This window comes from Anas platyrhynchos, chromosome 8 (assembly GCF_047663525.1).
Source record: "Anas platyrhynchos isolate ZD024472 breed Pekin duck chromosome 8, IASCAAS_PekinDuck_T2T, whole genome shotgun sequence".
In the NCBI taxonomy this organism is placed as follows: domain Eukaryota; kingdom Metazoa; phylum Chordata; class Aves; order Anseriformes; family Anatidae; genus Anas; species Anas platyrhynchos.
Window position 1 is genome coordinate 19,677,913 of NC_092594.1, and position 21,118 is coordinate 19,699,030.

At 45.4% G+C, this 21,118-nt stretch overlaps 1 protein-coding gene and 1 non-coding gene across 4 annotated transcripts in view; both read left to right on the forward strand.

Moving 5' to 3' along the window:
• COP1 (COP1 E3 ubiquitin ligase) overlaps positions 1 to 21,118 on the forward strand; it is a 124,382-nt gene that overhangs the window by 101,103 nt on the left and 2,161 nt on the right. For all 3 annotated transcript variants that reach the window (XM_038182924.2, XM_027462374.3, XM_027462376.3), the window contains one exon: positions 20,131 to 20,175. In XM_038182924.2, coding sequence (XP_038038852.1) covers positions 20,131 to 20,175 — 45 coding nt within the window. The remainder of the gene's footprint in view (positions 1 to 20,130; positions 20,176 to 21,118) is intronic.
• LOC113844417 (small Cajal body-specific RNA 3) lies at positions 5,156 to 5,289 on the forward strand. The gene has a single exon (XR_003499002.1). It is a non-coding gene; the product is annotated as a small Cajal body-specific RNA 3 (non-coding RNA).

Consider the following 21,118-nt stretch of genomic DNA (forward strand, 5'->3'; position numbering starts at 1 on the left):
GCTATCCTGTCCCCTGATAAGTTCACCTGGCTTTGTTTGTGGTTTTGTTTTTTTTGAAGTGCCATCTATCTGCTGACATCTGTGGTTGGAACAAAGGAGCCAGTGAGATGAGCTCTGGCTACGTGAAGCTACTCAGAGAGCTAGGCAGTACTTGGTTTGAGGTTTATGAAGTAGCTGAAGGGGCTGTTTAAGATGGAAATGTGAGGGTAAAAATACATCTCACCACTTTGTGCTGAAGAAGTAGCCTGGTTTCAGAGGAGTAAGAGCAATGCAGGTTTCAGGAAGCTATTGGTATCGGGCTCACCATCACCCAAAAGTCATCTTCAGTGGAGCAGCACAATTCCCACACCGAGGATATCTGGAACGCTCACTGCTGATGTTCTGCTGTCACTGCTGCTTGAAGGTGGTTTTATAACCTCATCCCCTTTAAAAAAAAAAAAGTGACTGCTTCAATTACTGTCAAAGCAACCTCTCAATATTTTTTTCTCATTTTCTGGTGCACCTCCTGACGGCGAGTTCTGCAAGGCCACCACCATTCAGGAGTTGTGGTTCATGAGCTGCATCAACCTTGTGCTCTGGTGCTCCTAATTAAGCAGCTTTACTGGCAAGGATTTAATGTTTTACAGAGTCTAAATGAAGTGGAAAAAATATGAACTGATTTTTTTTCTTTCCAGCACAAGATTTTGATCAGATAATTTAACCTCTGGGTGAAATGGAAGTAGAAGCATTTATGCACAGGTCTGCAAAAGCTTTGCTTTATGTGGGTCTCTACATTAACAGTTCTTGGTTTGGAGTAATTCTTCTGGAGGCTTCCTTATGCTTTCTGCACTTCCATTATCAATAGCAAAATGCCAGAGCATCCTGAAACCCCATAACTTGTGACCAGTTTAACATCAATTGCATTGCTTGTTAGTAAGGCAAGAATTTCAGCTTTTGTCGCACTGCTTTTCTATCAGCAAAAAAGATTTGTCTCTTTAACCTAGTTAAACTACCCCAGGCTTCTCAGTGTTGTCATGACCTCCTAACCAAGGCCAGATGAGCTAGCTACCTGCATGCAGTCAGCCGGAATCGAAACTACCTGGGTATGTAATTAGGACGTGATCATTTTCTACAGAATACCTACAATTACATGTATAACAATCTTCCCTGCCTAAGGAAGGGAATCTGGTATGGCTCGAAAATGATGTTTTACAATTGAATGGGTACCTCCGGGCCAGGAGTGGTGCTGGTGGTGTTGCTTGTGCAGCTGCGTAGTGGGGTTTGCCCTCACACAAGGCTCCGCGAGGGAAGCAGTGCCTCAAACAGCAACACCTCTTTCATGCTGTTGTGTATCAGAATCACTTCCTGAACTTTTATCTGGTTGCTAAAGCTGTAGGAAAGTAAGCTGTGCGATGCAGTAGTGGATTTTCTAGATTTACTTCATATGTCTGAAGTGAATATTAAGCTGAGCAGAGAGGCGCAGGCAGATGAGACAACTGCATTGTTTTCCACTTATTTATAATAATGAGAGATACTGGAGGGAAGATAAGCAGTATTACATATACTGGGAGGAAAGATTGGTTCAGATCCATTAAAGAAAAAAAGCTCCTTTTACCTGTAATCTGTAGATAGTGTTATAAATTAATTGCAGCAGGAGAAACCACACCCCTCCTCACTGGCAGAGACTCAGCATCCTTATCCTTGGTCAAGCCTCCAAAGCAAGCATACATGAATATTTTTTTTTTCTTCCTAGTTTCTTGGTTGATCAATTCAATTGAGCAATTGTTGCCTTTCTCTTCCAAGACAGACTTCTTTACAAAGCAGGCCGATCGGGACAGGTTTGTTCTCCAGACCATCCATTAATGGAAAGCCTGTCTAGTCTGGGAAGTGTGTGCTTGTGGAAAGTCTTCTCTTGTTTAGAGCAAAATATCCTTGATTAAAATAGGAGGTTAATAGTGCTTCTGTGTGTGTCTTGGTTTAGAGCTCGCATGTTAGCTCCAGCATTAGCAAGGATAAATTTGAGCCAGCAGCAGTTTAAAAAAAAGAGAAATGAGCTGGAAGTGAAATACAAATGTTCTTATTTAGTACAAAAGGATTCATCTTGCTGTAGCCTTTCTCTCTTCGTTAGGTTCTCACTTGACAGTGCAGAAGAAGTTGGGCAACGTTTGAGAACGGGAGGTAAAACAGGAGTTAGCAGCTTGCGAAATTTGGGTGCTGGTGTTGCAGCAAGCAGCAGCCTGCGCTGGGAACGTGTGAGTTTTCCATGTTCCAAAACGTTAGAGTATATATTTACCTTACGAAGAGTAAGCAGAGAGTCACACTGAAAATCACTCTGCTGGTGCTCAGATGTTTGTATAAGAAAAATACTGCTTTAAAGATTTCTTTTAGATAAATGTTTGGATAGCGGTATGCTTCCAGGGCAAGGAGGCTCACTTCGCTGGCAGCACCCTTCCCAGGGCACCCTCGATTGTAAACTCAAACCCTCTCCAAGTCCCTTGGATGCTTTCTGCAGCCGTCCCTGCGGTTCCTGTAAGAATGCTCCTTGCTTTCCCCAGGAACAGAGCTGACTGAACATGCAGGTGGGGACAAGACCGTCTCCTTGTAAGCCAACTGCAGTCTCAAAATCTTTAGCTTTTGATCCCTGTTTTGAACCTGGGAATTACGGCTCCCTCCCCACACCAGAACGGGTGAGAATTCATTTTTATATAGACTTTAAAGTTTCACTTTTCCTTTCTGAGTAGGTTTAAGGTGGTTTTATGATGCAGACAAATGTGTTCTCAGCCAGTTTGGGGCTTCTGTATTCCTTATATCTGGAATGGTAACACACAAACGGGGAATTTGACTCCATCTCCCTATAAATAAAAATTAATGAAGTAACGAACCCGATGCGCACTAAGCCATGCTGTCTCTGCCTCTCCTTACCCAGAGGAACACATACTGTGTACATGCTTTGTGGTTTTTTTAGGATCCCTTTCTTATTGCATCATTTAGTTCTTGCCTGGAAGCTGTAGCTAGGGTAGTTGATTGTGAACTTCTTGCAGGAGCTGTCCTCCTGCTGCTGATGTAGCAGCATATATAGGTTTGCTGCGACAAGAAGTAAGTCTTGTTTAGTCCAGTTGTTTTTATCTTCTCAGATTCACTGTGCTTTGTCCTATATTCTCAGGCTTTGAGAGCCTGCAAGGAAACAGCAGGTACCTGCCTTGTTCTCCAGCTCCAGAGCCATGATGTCTATTAAGGAGTAAGTCAGCAGCAGCGTCTCTTCAGAAAGAGCATTTAAAGGGTAGTAAAAAGGAAGGAGGAAGCAGATTAGCTGGAAATTAATAATAAAAAAAGTAATCAAATGCTGGAATTGTTTGTTGTCTTCCCTCATCAGCAGAGCTCAGGTTTGTATTCTCATATTTGTGTAGCTGAAGTATATGAAATCAGAGGTACTGTGTCTCTAAACAAGGGACTTGTTCCTTCCTGCAATTCCAGTAGTAAATGGCGCGATTTTTTTCATTATGGGCTTGAATCTTCTTAAACATCCCCTTGGCTGTTAGTGTCATTGGTAGCTTAATGGATTTCTTGATTGTTGAGCTCCTTTTTTGATACAGTATTGTTAATCTGTGCATGTGCTCAGAATAAGGGTTAAAAACAGTCATTTCAATTTGAGATATCTAGAGATAATTTTTATACCCACTGTGTGAAAATAACTTGAACAGTACTAGAATTATCCATTGTAAGCGAGATGATTTTACTCATGAATTGGGTTCACAGATAAAATCTTCCTCATTCCTGGGACCTGGATTTTCTATTCATCGCTCTCTTAAGATTAATCGGGAGCAAGACTTAATCCAGAAGATGATTGAATTGTCCTTAAACAGTGATGTAGAACGTTATCCAGATCTCACTTTATCAAAATCCTTTTTCAGTCCTGCAATACTGAGAAATCACGAGTATATGAACTGCTTGTGATGTGCACCACACGAAGATGCTTTTTCTTTATTTGCTGGATCTTTAGGAAGGAAATATTTTTTTGATTTTTTTTTTTGAGTAAAGTTGTCATAAGCTGTTGTGTGGAATGGGCTAAATCTGTGTAGCATATTAGGAATTTTGTCTTGCAATAAGAATAAAGGTTTCCTTCCACCCGCAAAAGCCTCTGACAGCTTAAAGGTCTGCCACTAACTGAGCCACTGCTGATTTTGTGCAGTTGCCAGGACAGAAATTCAAGTACCTTAGTGCAGCTGTATTTCCAGACTGGGAACCTTGTTTCAGATTCTGTCAAAACAAAAAAATAGCAAGGAAAGACAAATGGAGGCTCCAGCTGCCCAGACCCTTTGACAGCCCTGCAGGACCCTGCAGTGGGCATCGCTGGGCAAAGCTGCAGCCTCCCTTCGCTCCCACTGCTGCTGCCAGCCCCGACTTTGTGTTTATGCTGCAGCAATGCCAACAACAAAAACATAACTTTTAAGAATTAATGCCTCTTTAATCTCCTGTTTTTCAGCAGGAAGCATGTAGAGCGTGCAGGTTGTCTTAAATCTCCAGTTACAGCACAGAATAACGATTTCATCTTTTTTTAGTTTGTTTTTTCCCTTTTGGAGGAGCAAGATGAGAGCATGGGGTGGAGGGGAGCATCTAATTTGAGGACTTCCAGGCTGTGACCTGCAAGCTTGATAGTCCATCACATAATTTGAGGACTGCCACAAGACAATGGTTTGTGATCAGTAACACTCGGGAGCTGGTAATAGATGCATGTACCGCTTTTAAAAAAAAAAAGTGTACGTGTTGTTTAATGGCCTTGCTGTAAGGACACTGGCAGCCAGCACACTGCTGGCACGCTGCTCCCTGTGGTTTAGGAGGGTAGTCAAGGCCAGGAGATTTAGGGGCTTATTAAAGGCACTGCAGCTTCAGGCACTGCTGCTAGCTAGCAGTCACCAGGTGAATAAGAAAGGAGCCTTTTGTGCCTTGTCGAGCGCTGTTGTACCTGTGTCCTGTGCAGTCTCTTTCTTGTGGCCAGAGTGACTCTGACCTTCTGAGTTAAACTTGCCCACTTAATGATAATTTTTCTATTATTTTAATCCTTTTTTTTCTCCAGCTTATTTGCATGCATTCAATCAGAATGATGCAGGCAGAAGCTGTGGATAAAGGACTGTACCCAAGTCTGTTTTAATCAAGAAGTTGTCGAGGGCTGGAAGCTGTTGGACCAGTTGGGACCAGTCGTGGGCAAACGAAGAGTGTTTTGTCCACTGTTGCAGTCTTCCTAGAGTAAAGTGGAGGTCTCTGTCTGCTTTAGGAGAGCCAACTAAACTGGATCGTTCCCCTCCATACATGTTTTAAGCCAAAATGGGCCGAGACAGCTCCTGCAGCTGCTTCCACAGCTTGTTCTGCTGCCAGCTGTGAAGGTCCGAAGGGGGGCATTGGCAACCCAAAGCTAAGCATAATTGCTTAGGGGTAGCCCAGCCCCGTAGTAAACCAAGACTATAATTAGAGCTGTTGTGCTTTGTATGAAAATGTCCTTTTTTCAAGTCCTCGTTAGGTTTATAGCAAGCTTGCTGGAGAGGTGATTAAATTCTGCTGGAAAAGTGCATGGGATGGAGCAGGTCTCCACATCCTGAGGTTCCCCTTCCTTCTCAGTTTGTCCTGCTGCTTCAAGAGGCAGTAATTTGCTGTGAGCCAGCTTTACAGTTTTGGTTGAAAATGACTGTGCAAAACCCCATCAAAGCTGTTCATGTCCCAGAGTCACTTAACTATATCCATATATTAGTATCTAAAAGGCACCTCAGAGTGTGAGAGCTCCCTGGCATGCCAAGGGCCATTGCAGTCATCTGGTGGTGTCCCCAGACAGGCTCCAGTGAATCTTCAACAGACCTGACCGTGTTTGTGTGCCCAGAAAGCCCAGGTACTGAAAGGAAAAGGAGGGAGGATGGAATTGCTCTCTTGAGTTTTTTTGGATGAGTGCTGGCCTGCTGCCTGGTTCCTGTCACTGTTTTGCAGAAGTGAGACAGATCTGGAAGAGGTGGTTGCAGCTGTGTATCTGAAAAATAGTGCTTTTAATTGCTAATTAATTGAAGTTACCATTTGCATTTGGGGTTTTCCTTTTTAAAGAATGACATAAAAGCAACCACTGGTGTTTATTTATAGCACAACTGAACCAGAAACTTTCTTCTGCTGTTTTGCTGGTACAACTGTACTTCGCTTATTGAATCTTCTGCCTTCCCATCCATTTTTTGGGTTCTGTATGGATAGCCCTTGTTATTCTAGTCCTTGACTCCCCTCCTCTGCGGACATATAAACCTGTAATGTTTTCCCTTTTGTCTTTGTAAACAATAGGCAGTCGGGCTAATAGCGTAACTACAAAGTCAAGGGGGCTTTGCAGATTCAGCTTGACAGCTCTTCTCCCTGAATTATTTAAAGGCTGTAGACAAAAACACCCATCTAGAGCTTCAGATGACTTCTCATCCAGTATTGTGGAGAATACCTGATACGCGAGCCCCACTGATTTTGCCCACTGAAGTCCACGCGATGGGTAGAGTAGCAAATGCAATTAGAATGCGGAGGCCATCTCCTGGTGTCCCTCCAAAAGGCGAGTGAGTTGTAGGGAGGTGAGGTGAAAGAATAGGAAAATTTCTCTCTAGCTGTAAGGGTTGTGTGTCAAGTTAGGGTGGCTGGTTTTTTTTCCCTCCTCTCACAATCAGTGAACTTACCTAAAGACATCCTACATCTTTCTTCTGACTTAACAACCCACCAAGGATTGCAATTATTTTTGCATTCTCATAGTTTTTAAATCTAAAACGCTTTTCAACAGTTGAATGACCCAGTGATTTCTGATTTCTCAGGTGCATTTCTGTTGCTGGTTTCACTTGTCCTTCTGGATCCTGGGCTGTTTTAGATGGATGGGATCAGGGAAGCAGGCAGCAGAGCACAATTGAGTCCTTCAGATGATGTGAAGTTCATTATTACCTTTTGAATAGTTCATTCTGCAGAACTAAGTAGGGAAGATGTCATGCTTGGCACTTACTGCACTAAAGCTATAAAGCTGTGCTCTCATCAATCTCAGTAGCTAAGGCATAGCCATTGTCTCTTCCTGCTCCCTTCTCCCCCAGGTAAATGCAGTAGAGAAAGCATCAGAAGTAGGATATTAGAGAAACAGCCTCATATGTATCATCTGTACGCCGCATGGTTATGTTTAATGAAGTTCTTCACCTTTTATGTACAGTCATACCTTTATTAAAATTCAATTTACTGTATGTCTTTCAACACCAGCAGTACCGTTTGGTAATCAACGCTGATATTTTGCAGCGTGGCCTTCCTTTGAGAGCTGACTCGCAAAAATGTCAGGCGGGCTGCAACATAGCTTCCTTCAGCAATGCCACGCTTTCTTTCAGGTTACAAGTGAAAGGCAGCACCCTGCCTGACAGCCTTGCAAGCACGACCCAGCTCGAGGTCCGGTTCAGCTCCCTTGTGCATATGCTCGTGACAATAAGGATTTATGGAGACCATGCTGACCTCTAGCCAGCCTGGCTCCAACCTCGTTCTCATCTGTGGGTGAGCTGGGGGCTGGCTCTGCTGCCTGGGGGAGGATGCCCAGCACCGCTGCCCCATCCTTATCTGTGCTTACCCTGTTGCACCAGAATAGAAAGCAGAGGAAGAAAATGACTAGAGGCTGTAGCTGGTTTTCAGTGGCAACCTCTAGTTTATCAACAGATTATCTACCGTGTGATTTTCCTTTGTGTTCATATGATGCCCTGGCCAGTGAAAAAATATTTGCTTGCTGCATTTGGAGCACTTTGAAATGCTATTTTTGGGAGAGAAGGCTTCCTGTTTCTAGGTAAAGCGCTGCTTTGTCTGCATTGCAGGAGGTTTCAGGTATGTAGTGCTGCAGTTGAGCCTGTTTATACCATTAGCTGGATTGAAAGTTAAAGGAGAGCAGCAGGTTGTGAATTGTTTCAAGATGAATGGAAACTATTGTTTTACCTTAATTAAACTTTTATTCATTAAATCAATTCCTCTTTCCAAAACAGGTGTATGGTATAAATAACACTGATATAGGGATAACTTCATGGAGCTTAGATACATACTAATACTAACACTTTCTCTGCAAGAAACAATTTGTCCCTTTTCTCACCAGGTGCTGGTGGTTTCACTCGTGATACACAAGCCATGCCATGTTCTAGGCTGCTTCATGGATCTTTGTCCTTGTGCCTTCCCCCTGATATCTTCTCTAACTTTTTTTCCCCTGACACTTCTCCTTCCAGTGTGATGAAAACTGTTCTGTGAAAACACTTGTGTTCAGAGTTGCAGCTTGTGTATTTTCTCCTGCTCTAAAAAAAAGAAAGTGGGTGTGTATATATATTTTTGTGTATATTTATTTTTACATTTCCTGGGGTGGTTTATACAGCCACAGGCTAGGCTGTCTTGCAGGCAGGTATCCTTTCCTCTTCTGTTCTTACCACCACGCAGCTGCAGCCCTTAGGGTAGAAGCAGCCTGACAGGGGTCAGATATTTCCATTCTCCTGCTGAGCCTCACTTCCCCTGCCCTTGCTGTAGTTCTGCTTGCCACGCAGGCACCTAAACCCCTACCTTCCCTGTGTGCAGCCTTGGGTGGAGGTATAGCATCTCAGGTGTGCTGTCACTTTCCCCCTACAAACAGCATCCTCAGCCTTGGCACTTAGACCCTTGGTTTTGTTCCAGTTGCTGTTAGAAATACCAGCCCTGGCTTAAAGAGAAATGAAGGCTTTCATTTCCATGGCTGCCAAACTTCTGGCCCATCCAGAAACACAATTAGAAGCCTTGCAGATGCAGCGAAACCATCGTGTTTCTTTTCCAGCTGGCATGAGCAAAACATCCAGAATAGTTAATGTGTGTTCTGCAGGTATCAGAGCGCTCGAGTCCCTGTGCAGCGTCATTCCAAGACCCATTAACAAACCGGTCAGGATTTTAACATATGTCCCGAGCCTTCAAAGTTGGCTTGCTTGCAGAGGGAGACGTTAACCTGTGCAGTCTGAACCACCGTTGCCCCGACCCTTTCGCCTAGCAGCAGTCAGAGGTGATGGATCGTGGTCTCCAGCCAGCAGCCCGCTGCAGGCACCGCGCAGCATCCACCATGGCTCCCTCGTTGCTGTGCTGTCAGGGCTCTGTTTTGGCTTGGCGGCGGGTTTTCACGTCAGAACGGATGGGGATGTTCAGGGAACATTATTACAGTTAAAGCTTACAAATGAGCTGTCTGGGTTCGGCTTGTCTGAACGTGAGCTTTTTTGCATGTGTGGCAGGTGGAGGTGACTTTCATTAGGGCAACGCAGAGGAGCTGCGATCGGTATAAGATCCAATTTGCTAGGTATTGTCCAAGCAGACAGCAAGTGACAGTTTATTGCCCCTGAAGGCTTGACAGCCGAGCCATATAAAACGAACAGTAGCAGAGTATGAATCCGTTATCAGTTTTAAATAAATTCATTTCCTTAGTCCATCAGCCATTTTGTGAGTTTTTTTTGCCAAAACATTCCCCTCTTGCTGACCCAGCCAGCCTGACTCAGCTTGGCTCTCTGCCATTCCTGACATATTTTAGGATTAACCCCTTCTCCTGTGTTGATTTACACCACCTGTGCCAATAATGCATTAATTGTTCTTTCCACTTTTGCTTTGAGGGGATGGTGCCATGCGATGGGTTTAGTCCCACGTGGCTAAGCAAGGCTTTGTGCATCACTGTGCTCAGAGAAGGACGGCTCTGCATCCTGCCATCAGAAGGCATCAGTACTCAGGTCCCTTGGTTTCAGAGATCCAGTTGCCAAAGAGGTTGAGGAGATGAGCTCCTCTGCATTTCAGTGAAAACTTCCAAAAATGCAGCCGTTCTTGCTTACAGGTATGCTGTTGAATTAAAGGGACTGACAGTAGGCATCATCTGGGTCTGAAATGCTTCACCATGTGATAATTTGGAGACCTAAAGCATTACAACAGCAAGTAACTGCATACAGAGCAGAATTAACGAGCTTCAGCAAGCACAAGGCTGGACTTGCCTGGGATGGGCTGCTGTGCTGAATTCCAGGTGGCTGCCAGGCGCTATCAAAAAAAAAAGCCATCACTGACAGCACTGTGGGCAAATCAATTTGGCTGTCAGCTATATCATCGGTCCCAATAACCACTGCTTTTTCTGTACCAACCAGGGGAATCAAACAAAAGTGCTGGATCCAGAACTGTTTAGGCTCAGGACACGGAGCGTGTCCTCAAACAGCTGGCGTGGGTGTGAGAAGGGAAGGGGCAACAGCAGGAGGGGCTCTGTGGGGCCTGAAGCACAGGTGAAGCCAAAGCTTTGTAGAGGAGCAAGGATGGTGGGGCTCCTGGTATTTTCTGATATTGAAGGGCCACTGCATGTTGTCCAAACCCCTTGGCTCGGTAGCACATTGGGCCTGGTGCCTTCAGCCTCACCTGGCAGGCTGCTGTGGGCTGGGGGGGTTCAGTGTGCCTGATGGGGTCTGTGCCCCTGGTCCGTGGTCCATCTGGGAGAGGAGTGCAGCTGGAACAGGTTTCTCATCAGCAAATAAGTAAATAGCACAGCTCAGAAAAGGAATGCTTATTAGAAGAGTGAAATCTCAGGGGGATTACTTGCTGCTTCTTGTCTTCAGTGCCTCGTTGTGAACATCTGGATTAACCTTGAGCAAATCCACTAGGGGTGCTGCCTTGGTTTCCCCACATGTCAAAGTAGGATAATGCTTCAGCTGCCTCACCGGGACATTTGTTACTCTTAATTAATGTTGTAATGTGTCTTTGGTTCCTCTGGTAAAGTATGCTGTGTGAATGCTAAGTTGTTTTTACTGATTGGATTGTTAATTAAATGTGCACATATAAATGATTTATTGGCATTAGAGAACTAAGACTTAATAATTTAAAATATTAGCGTCAAGGTGGGTTAGGTCAATTTTAAGCCTACAGCACTCCCCCTGTTTAGAGGATTAAACTGGTACTGGAAACTTAGAGGATGTAAATGGCATTGGGAGAGAAAGGGAAGCAGGAGCTTGGCCACCTAATGAGCTATTCCGTGGTGTCTCCATGTGGAGACTGTTTTAATTCAGGACCTCACTGCCAGTGCATGGCCTGGGGAAACCGTTGGCAAGATCAGCAGTGCGCTGAGCTTCGGAGGGCACGGGAGGTGTCATTGAACCGTTCCTCTTGGACCGACTTAAAAACCATTTGTCAGCGTTCAGAAGTGCACGCTCCACTTCGACGTAGCAGATGACGTCTGAAATTAGCTTGGTGTTCCAGGAAAAAAGCACCAAAGGAAGGATGTCTGGGGGAATGCGTGTGCCAGGCTGCTGACGTGGATCACCTCCTGCTGACGGCTCCTGGCCTGGCAATGGTTATATCTTCCCCACAGAGTCATGTGGAGCTTCAGCCTCTAACCTCAAGGCTTCTGCCTCCTTATGTTCTTCTGTTCTCTAACCAGGCAGATGTTTGAGGTGAATAAGCTGTAGCTGACAGCCAAGGCAGCACCAGAGGAAGAGGTATGTCATCCTCGTGCACTAAGGAGTTCAGGGGCCTGGAAGTACAGAGCGGAGGAGAGGAGGCGTGCGGCAGCAGGTGCGGTTGGTCAAGCGGCTGGATGCTGGGGCTGGAGTGGAGGGCCAGCCCTCGTCCATTCCCTTTCTGAACCCAAGCAAAATGTGCACGCTGGTGTTAGTGATAGTGTGATGGAGGCAAAAGGGTTGGAAATAAAAGGGAAGCAGGATTTACAAGGCTGGATTCACAAGGGCAGGGAGAGTGGAGATGCAAAGATGTGCCATGGTGCTGTAGATCGGGCACCTGAAACTGGAGAACAGAGCACCGAAAGTAGGGTTGTGGTGAGAGAACCCACGTGAGGGACTGGTCCCAAAAATATAAAGTCCCCAAAGGATATGGACAGTCTAGGAAAGATGGAAGTTTTTTTTTTTTTGCACAAACCAGGGAGGAGCTGGGGAGCATAGCCAGGGATGTCTCTGGCATCTCTCAGGGGTTTCCCAGCAGCATCTCTCTGTTCCTTCCCCCTCGGCGGCCCAGGGCAGCAGTTGGGAGCAGTGGTCCTTGCTGTGCTTGGGGACTGGGCTGTGCAGCACTCGCAGTAGGCTGTGTTTGTCGAGTAAACTGCTTGTGTAATTCGGGGGAGCTAGATCTGAAGAGGCTTTTCACGTTCTAGTGACTTCTGTTTACAGCCTTTGATCCCTGATGGTTTGCAGTTGGTCTGCACGAAATGAAAATCTAAAGCACCAGATTTAGGTCACACTTCTGAGTACTCGTATGCAGAGTTGGTGGTGATTTCTCGGATCACACATTTTCTCTGATTAAAAAATGAGCGTTTAGGAGGGAGGCATACGCAGCAGTGATAACAATAGTAATACCCGCACCCCAGGGCTTCCTTTTGCCACATGCAGCACTGATGGGCAGGGCGGCATGACCTTGGTTGGGAAGAGATTAAATTCATCACCTCCAGCATGAGGTAATGACTGAGTGCAACAAACAGAAGAGGAGGGAGGGAGGGAGGGAAGGAGGAAAATGTATGGGTGTAAGAATGCACTTCTTGGACGATGCAGTTGTCGAGCGCCGCGCTGCATCGCATTATGTAGAATTGCCAAATGAATGTTTGGGGGCTTTGGTACTAATAGAATAGATGCTAAAAGCTGTTTTCACAAAACTAATGCCTAACTATTTCCTGTGGTTTTGCAGAGTTGATGCTAATGTGTTGCATGTTTATGTATATGTTTTTTGTAGGCTTATTGCAAGCTATATTTATATACTGCTGGCGCTTTGTTCAAGGCCTTGAGCTGATTGTTTGTGGGGAGTGGCTGAAATCCCACAATATCTGGTGACAGAAACGAGCAGCTTTAGAGATCTCATCACAGATAGATGGGCAGTGGGGCTCAGTATTTGCACACGTAAAGGAGGAGAAAACTTGCCCGTTGGGGAGGGAGAGGGGTTGGTGGGTGTGTATGTTAATAGCAACATAATTTGGTTTTAACATGTCTCTCTACCTGGTCTGACGATGGATGTGCAACAGCTGTTTAAGCTGTGTAGTTCAGCATGCACTAGGTGCAGAGTAATAAGCCTCTGACAAGTTATTCTCATCTTGAATTCTAAATAAATAAAGCGCTCATCAAAAGCAGTTTGGTTCCAAAACGACTAAATTACAGAGGTGGTTGCCTGTAACGTGCCAGCAGTTCCTAGGGTGGGCTTTGCTGGCTGGCTCTCCCCTTTGCACAGATTTCTTTGCCCTCATCCAAGCAGTTTCATTGGCCCCATTTGCATTTTGAATTCAGAAGGGAGCAAATCGGTGCCCAGTTGCATGCAGCTCCGTCCACGTGTGTGCCTCTTTTCTTCTAGCCTGGTCTTTAGTTGCCTTGTTGAGCTTGTTTTCTTGAGAGCTGCACACTGAAAAGAAGGGTCATGCTATGAAAAAGTGATTTCTCACTTGGCTGAGAGATAGCTTACTACTTATTTGAGTGTGTCATTGGAGCAAGCCTTGGACTGCTTTCCTCTGAGCACCCGCGTGCTGTGAATACAGAAACCTGGGTGTATATAGTAGCAAATAAGCTTCCAGTTGCGTGGTATCTTCTTGTGCTGAGTTTGGTCTGAATAGAAGTAGGAAAATACATTAAGTGTAAAATCCCAAAATGAGCAGACTGCTTCTTCGGGGATGCTTTCTTAGGGTAGGAAAGAAGGATATGTTCATGTTTTGGGAGTTGCAGTTGGAAAATGCCAGATGTGGAAGTGTCAAAAAAAAAATCATAAAAGTGTCCATGGAAAAGAGGTTAAAGTATGGAATTGCACAAAAATGAGGGCAGGGATTCAATGAGATGCTGAATTTCTGCCTATTCTCACTTCATAGTGAGGCTAGATTCATCTCATGAAGAAGCTTCAAGCTCTGCATGAGGCAGGATGAGGAAAACTAATTTGGTTGAATGCTTTTTCCCTTTATAGAGTACCCATGAATTCCTACGTGAGAAAAAGCTTCATGTGTGCGTGTATGGTTGTGGGCAACTCTTTCCAAAGAAAGCAAGCCAAAGGAGTGTTGTCATCTGTAAATCTGTAGGTTAATGTGTTAAGAAAATGTCCTTATTATGCTATGCAGGTGTGATTGTGTAGCATTTATAAACTTGGAGAGGGGAAAAAACCTTAGTATCTACAGCTGGAGTTAGAAGCACAGATGAGACCTTTTTTAGATTTATTTAGTCATCACATTTTTTTCCTCAGATAAGCCTAAGGAGGCTTTATCTCCGTGTATAAAGGAATTACCTTCAGAACAAGATAAAAATACAGTTTCCAAGGATTAAAAAACTCACCATTTAGGCATGTGTGTTCTGTTCCAGATTTAAAACCTGAAGAGCTGGATGGTGCTGCTACTGAAAAGTCTTGGTATGGCATAGTTTGCGTGTAAGACAATAAAGAACTTCTTTAAAGAACTTCTCAGCTTAAAGAAGTAATTCTGCTTGGGCCTGATGTTCCTAGTGGAGATAGTATTCTGTTAAATTTATTCAGAAGGGATTAACGTTAGGCAGTTGTGATGGCACATAAAGTAAATTCTGGAACGCAGGGAAATAATGGGTTGTGCATTGCTCTTAAACAATTGTACTGTGCACCCATTCATTGATTAAAGATTGTATCACAACAATGAAAAAGATAATTCTGTGTGCAATGTAGTACCCTGATGGGAGGAATTGGCATTTACTAGTTTAACTCTTTCAAAAAAAAAAAAAAAAAAAAAACTTGTATGTTGGAAGTTCATCTTGTTTCACAGGTTAGAATTTGTAATTTTCTTTCAAAAATGAAAGCTGACTTGAGTCATGCAACAAGAAAATAACGGGATCTTGAGGGATTTAGAGTGAAGAGCCATTATAATCTGCTAATTACAAGGTGGAGAGCAGTCAAGCGTTGGTGTTCTGTTGGGGAGCTACTTTCACACATCTTGATATATGAAGAGGCTTTGTGTGTGATGTCGATGTGAAAGCGTACAGTGAAATGTCTTGAAGATGGTCAGCAGCTTTAGTCTTAAAAGCCAGTGCTGACTAATGGCCATCCTCAGTATGGACCGAGCAGCTTTACTGCTGAAGAAATGGCTTTTTGTGCAAACAGCACTAGATTTAGTTCAACTGTGCGCTCTTATTCCATCTATAAATAACGTAAAACAATGGCCAAGCTTTCTCACCCACTATATTTTCCCATTGTTCCAACAGCTTTACTTAATTAGGGCTCTAGCTCCTTTGAATGCATGTTCGGGGTTAGTCGGCAGTGAGTCTGTCTGCTTGAAAGGGAATTGCTGACAAACCAGGCATTTGTTAGCAAAAACGTCTGCTGGGGCGGGAAGGTGAGAAGTTGCTAATTTAAAATAAGATCTTTAAGAATCCTAGCTGTGAATCTATAGAACAACTCTTGCTGAAAATCCAGAAAATTTATGCTTACCTCAATGGCTATGGGGCTGGAAGGCTGGGGGGAATGCGCTTTATTTGTGCAGAAATGTGGGAATGGGAGAGGCACAAACTTCTCGGCCTGTAATTATTTATGATACAGCGAAAGTCCCAAATAAGATTTTCAGTCTATTGCATGAATGTGTGTGCATATAACTTGGAGGAACATCTTTCTCCACTATCAGTACCTTAATCCTCCTAACCAACAACTTCTTCATCCCATTGCATTGTTGCTGCTGTTTGTAGAAGGCAGGGGGGGAGTACAAACGTAGGAAATAAGTACAGATTGTATCATTTTTCCTTTAACCAAACTTTCCATCTTCCTCAGTGTGGTCCTGGTGGGAAGCAGCTGGATAAGTCTGTTTGAAGTGTAGCTTTGTCTGGCTAACGGCACTGAAGAGTGCTTCTGCATCTTTCATGTATTTGCATACGTGGTCAGAGCTGTAAGCTACCCGGTGCATTTCCCACTCCTTTAAGAGCTCCGACTCTGTTCCTGGTAAGAACAGCTTTCACAAAGCTGCCACATTTGCAGAACGTGAGCCAGCAGTGTGGCCAGGAAGGCCACCAGTATCCTGGCTTGTATCAGGAATAGTGCGGCCAGCAGGGCCAGGGAGTTGATCATTCCCTTGTACTCAGCTCTGGTGAGGCCGCACCTCGAGTGCTGGGTTCAGCTTTGGGCTCCTCACTACAAGAAGCACATCGAGGCCCTGGAGCGTGTCCAGAGAAGGGCTGTGAAGCTGGGTAAGGGCTTGGGACACAAGTCCTGTGAGGGACAGCTGAGGGAGCTGGGGGTGTTTGGGCTGGGGAAGAGGAGGCTCAGGGGAGACCTCATTGCTCTCTGCAATGCTTGGGGTGGGCAGAGAGCATCCTCAAGGGATGTACAGAGTGATCTCTTGCTCACCTCTTCGGTAATGAGGGGAGATGGCCAGAGATGACCCTTGCAGTTGCTCTGTGGAGTCGTCTGCCTGAATATCAGCGTGCTTTCCAAGTAGACATGTGTCCTCATTGCAGTTGTAACCACTGTCTGTCTGGGTGACATTTTTAGCTATGTCCCCCCACCCAGTGTTTTCTTGCCCAGAGTCTTACTCCTTATTACACTGAAGCAGCTCTGACAATTTTCAGGGCTTCAATTTTTTTGGCTAAGTTTTCTTCAAGTTTCATGAAACTTTCAGATCATTTCTGATTCTCCTAGTGCTGACTACTGTTGCATGAATGCCAGCAGTCAGCCAAGCCCTCCTTCCCCACCCTCCCTTCCCTGTACAAATTGCTTCCCCAGGGCCATCCGCATACAGGGCTCATCTAGGAGGGGAGCAAATCAGAGTGCTTCAAAACCCAGCTGTCACCAGGTGAATAATTCCTTTGAATGATGAATGTAGCAGGTATCTCATCTACTCAGGAAGGTCCCAAATTTGATTTTGTTTTTCTTTCCCCTCAAGAGTGTGCTGTGGCAATTTCTTCTTTTGGTGCAATCAGTGAAAGTCCCTTTGAATCCCAAGGGTAAAAGCTCTGAAGTTGCTGTGGGTGGATGAATCACATTCTTCCAGTGCTAGTTCCAGGTGATGGGGATGTCAGGCTGAGGACAGAGGTGCTTACATCTGGTCTGTCTTTGTTCCCAAGTCTGATTTACAACTTCATTTTGCATAATGCCTACCTTCATGTGGATATACATCCAGTCTCCAGGAAGTAAAAGATTTGTGGTGGGCTCATCCTTCCCAGTGTCAAGGAACTGTTCTTCAGACTTCCCTTAATATCTGATAATGATATCTCATCTCCCCTCAAGAGTCTTGAGGGGCACCTACGTTTGGCAGTTAATCCTCTTAAATTCCTCTGTGTCTCCAAGAGGCGAGCAGCAGTGCGTTCTGCTGACTTTCCCAGAGCCTTGCTTTTTTCTGTTGATTTAACAGGACCAAAGCTCTTAAACAGTCTCCTGTCAATGCTATGTCTGTCCCTGGCTTATTGAAATGCCATGCTATCTCAGTGCAGGGAACCCAAGCACGCTGCGTCACATCTCCACCCGTCACTCCTTATCTGCACTGATGGGCATAGGAGAGGTTGCCACATCTCATCAGGTAGCACGGACTATGGCTTTCCACAGGGGTGAAATAATACTTGAGATTAGCAACCGTATGGAACAAAATGCTGTTGTTTGCCAGGCAGTAAACCCTTCTCTCAGTTTTGATTGTACTTGTTCCTTTTGTGTTTGCCCCTTCAATCTTGTTTTAGCAAAGGCAGCTGGTACCTGCTGCCTCGAAGGGCTACAGCTGCTGACCTCCTGCAGCAGGACCCCACGCAGGTGTGTGCTTAGAGTCATTTCGCAAACCCATTTCTCCAGAGCCAGGACTATTCAGTTGTGGTGGATCTTCTGCATTCTCCTGCCTCTGCTTGGGGAGCTTTTGGCCCCTGCGGCAAGCAAGGAGGGATGGAGAAGGCTAACCTTCTGACCTTCCTGCCCTACAGAGTCACAAAGTGGTAGCGATAAAGCAGGACGTGCAAGCAAAGCTGACAGTGATAGCCTGAGATCTGTAGATGCTTGTAGTGGTGCCACAGGGGAAATAGGTATCCCACCAGCTAGGTGGCCGTGGTGGTTGTCTTTTGAGGTAACTCCATTCACGTGTGCCCTGTCCAAAAAGGTCGGTTCAGTACATGGCTGTTGCAAGTTATAAACCTGCAGGTCTCTTCCTACTATCTAAGCGTCTTCGTGACTTGCTTAGGTTTTAATGCATTGAATGTGTTGGCTGTTTTACAGGCAACACAGAAGGAAGAGAGTTGTTCCTCTAGAGGATTCAAAAAGTTACTTAGCTGTGTTCCCAGAGAGGCAATGTTAGAGCGCCTTAACACACGAGACGCTGTTCGTTCGATGACAGATTTGGTGCTAATTTTGCTGCTGTCTGCTCCTGTTTGTGTCTCCTAGTTGTGGATGAAAGCAGCAGAGCAGTGATTAGCTCAGACCCTGCTGAAAAAAAACTGTGCCTCTGAAGAACAAGAGAGTGAGAGTATATTACTCTCTGGCATTTTTGTTTTATTTAGCAAGGTAAAACTGTTCATTGAGCCAGAGTTCATTTACAGTGGTACCCCAGCAGACTGCAGCCACAGGATGAATTACCAATCACTTGCAGTGAAAACGGGAATTGTTCAGACCCTGGATTGTCTGTACCCAGGAGTTCAAGTCTCTGGCACTTCTCGACAGATTGGTACCCGTTCCTCTCTTCCAAAATCCTATCAGGCATCCCAGAGCAATCTGGTACCTGTTCTGGTTCCCAAAGCACACTTAGATCTGCGTTCCCCCTGGTGTTTTCTGATTGTAACTGTTAACCAGAAGCTGGGGAGTTCACGGGATTAGACTTTGCTAGCCACCAAATTAATGGAAATTGGAGTATATGCTTCCTTTGAGGATGTATTTTCTTCTTGGGAGCTTTGACTTTGGAGGATCATTGCTGAGATAATACCAGGAGTCGTAACTAATCCCCTAATGGGTAGTACTGGGGGTGAACAAATCTATTTATAACAATTAGCCCAGCAGGCTATCAGAAGGCTGCTCTTACCTGATCAGTGGGTTTTCATGTCAGAAAGGATTTCTCTTCCTCTGCTTGAGAGCTGGTGGCTGTGCAGGCTCCTGAACCTCGTGGTGAGGCAGCGTGCAAGTCCATCCATCCCCTTGTGCCCTGACCACACTGTGCCTGCTGCCCACGGGGCTGCCTCTCCACCTCCAGCCCCAAATGCCAGCAGGGCTGTTCCAGTCACCGGCTTCCTTTAAAAATGCAGGTGTTAAGTGATGGGATAATTACAGCGAGTTTGTATGAGGATGGATAGCAGCAGCATGAGAAATTGAAAGATGTGCCTGAGAAAAAAATACCAGCTACCCTCAGACAAAGCAGCTTGTGCTGGGCGGTTGGGCAGCATCTCCTGTGACCACTGGTGCCATTGCCCCAGCACTCGCTTCTGTTAGGGTTTTTGGCACCTGGTTCCTTTGGGGCTTCCCTTCCCCAAAAGGTTTTGGTTCGGGAGGGTGTGTTTGCACTCGCTGGTCACGTCAGGAGTTCAGTCTGAAGGGCAGAGGCTCTCCTGTCCGTGGCTGGCACCTGCTGTTAGCCTGGGGTTGCCCAGCTGGGGTGGCGGACCATTAATTTGCAGACAACCAGGATATCTCCAAAGGAAATTCCATCAATTCGCAGGAGGTAAATCGATGCTGTCTTTCTGAGTAATAACAGGGCTGAAGCCCTTTCTTCTCCTCCAAATTTTGTGTATTTGCTATTGCTTTCTAGTGGTGGGTAAGACAAAGCTGCTGCTCTTTGTTTTACTGGTCTGAAACCTCTTGGCTGGGCAGGAGGTTGGGTGGCCTCAGAGCTGGGGAGGTTTTGTCACGTTGATGAGTCAGTTCAGTTAGGAAGGGCACCAGAGACCTTTGTCCATATGCTGCCAAAAGATGAAAATGATTGTTATTATTTGCCCACTTCACAGGGAGGCTGTAAGGATTAATTCATGTTTGTAAATTGCTTTTGAGATTTAAAGCTCTGTACAAGCAGTAAGGATTATTGCTTTCTAATTCTTTAAGGCAACATAACTTTTTATAAAGACTTTTAGCTTCCAGAGCACCCTGGAAATGGGAAGAGTTAAGTTCTCTTGCAATCAGATATACCCCCAATATCTAAAGGAAAAAGCAAAATACTTCACTACTTCTTCAAAAAAAAAAAAAGGGGGAAAAAAACTGTCAATGGTGAATTGTGACAGTGCTTCTTTTTTTTTTTTTCAGGAGTCCAACGTGCTGATTGCTGCTAACAGTCAGGGTACAATTAAGGTAAGTTATTTCATGCATCTTCTCTTTAAGCACTTGAATCCGTTGTTAGCAAAGAGCAAGGTCACAGACATGGTACAGCCAGGAGAAACCATTAGAGGAGGTCATCCCAGCTGTGGAAGTTTGCAATTTAAATGATGTATTTGCCTCTGGCACACGGAGGAACGAGTAGACAGCACAAGAGCAATGAAACAGAGGTAGAGACGAGGTGGAGAAAAGCTGCTGGCAGCTGCCCAGCACCCACCGTGCCTCCGCCACTCTGGGTGGTGCGCAGGGAAACCAGCCTGCATCGGGGAGAGCTCGGTGCTCGGCAGTGATGTGCTGCTTAGATTAAACCTGGGCCCGGCGCTGGGTTTTATGTATGCAGTATTTTTCTTGACTGATAATAGGTGCCATGTCTCAGTTGCCACAGCAGCCGCTGGGTTTTCGCATTGGTTCAAAAGCAGCTGCGTGGCGTTGCTTTGAATGGGGAGGTTTTAAATTAGTGCTGTCTGGCACAAACATCTCCACGCGCTCGTGTTGATTTTTGTGACAGCAGAGGAGGCTCTGCGTTAGCTCGCTGGCATTAGCCAGACCCCGTTCTCTGGCTGCTGCCGATGTGGGGTGCAGTAGAGCTGAAAACTGAGCTCCTGATGTGCAGCCAGCTAGAGCAGTGCTTGAAATGAGCAGGGATGCTCCCTCGCCTCGCTTACTCCAGGCGCACGGACTGACTTTAACAGACAGCAGCTGCCAGCGTAGGGTTTTATGCAAGCAACAGCCTTCCCCGTGCACAGAAGAGAAGCGAATGTTTTGCCAGGTTTTCAGCACTCGGATAAAAGTCTCTCCAGAATATCTGTTTGATGCATTTCTATCCATGAAGCATCGAGTAATATGAAAAAGGCTTTGTCCCCCTTCGTGTGCGTATCAAATGGGTAGCCAGGCAAAATTAGTGCCAAGCCCAGGTGCT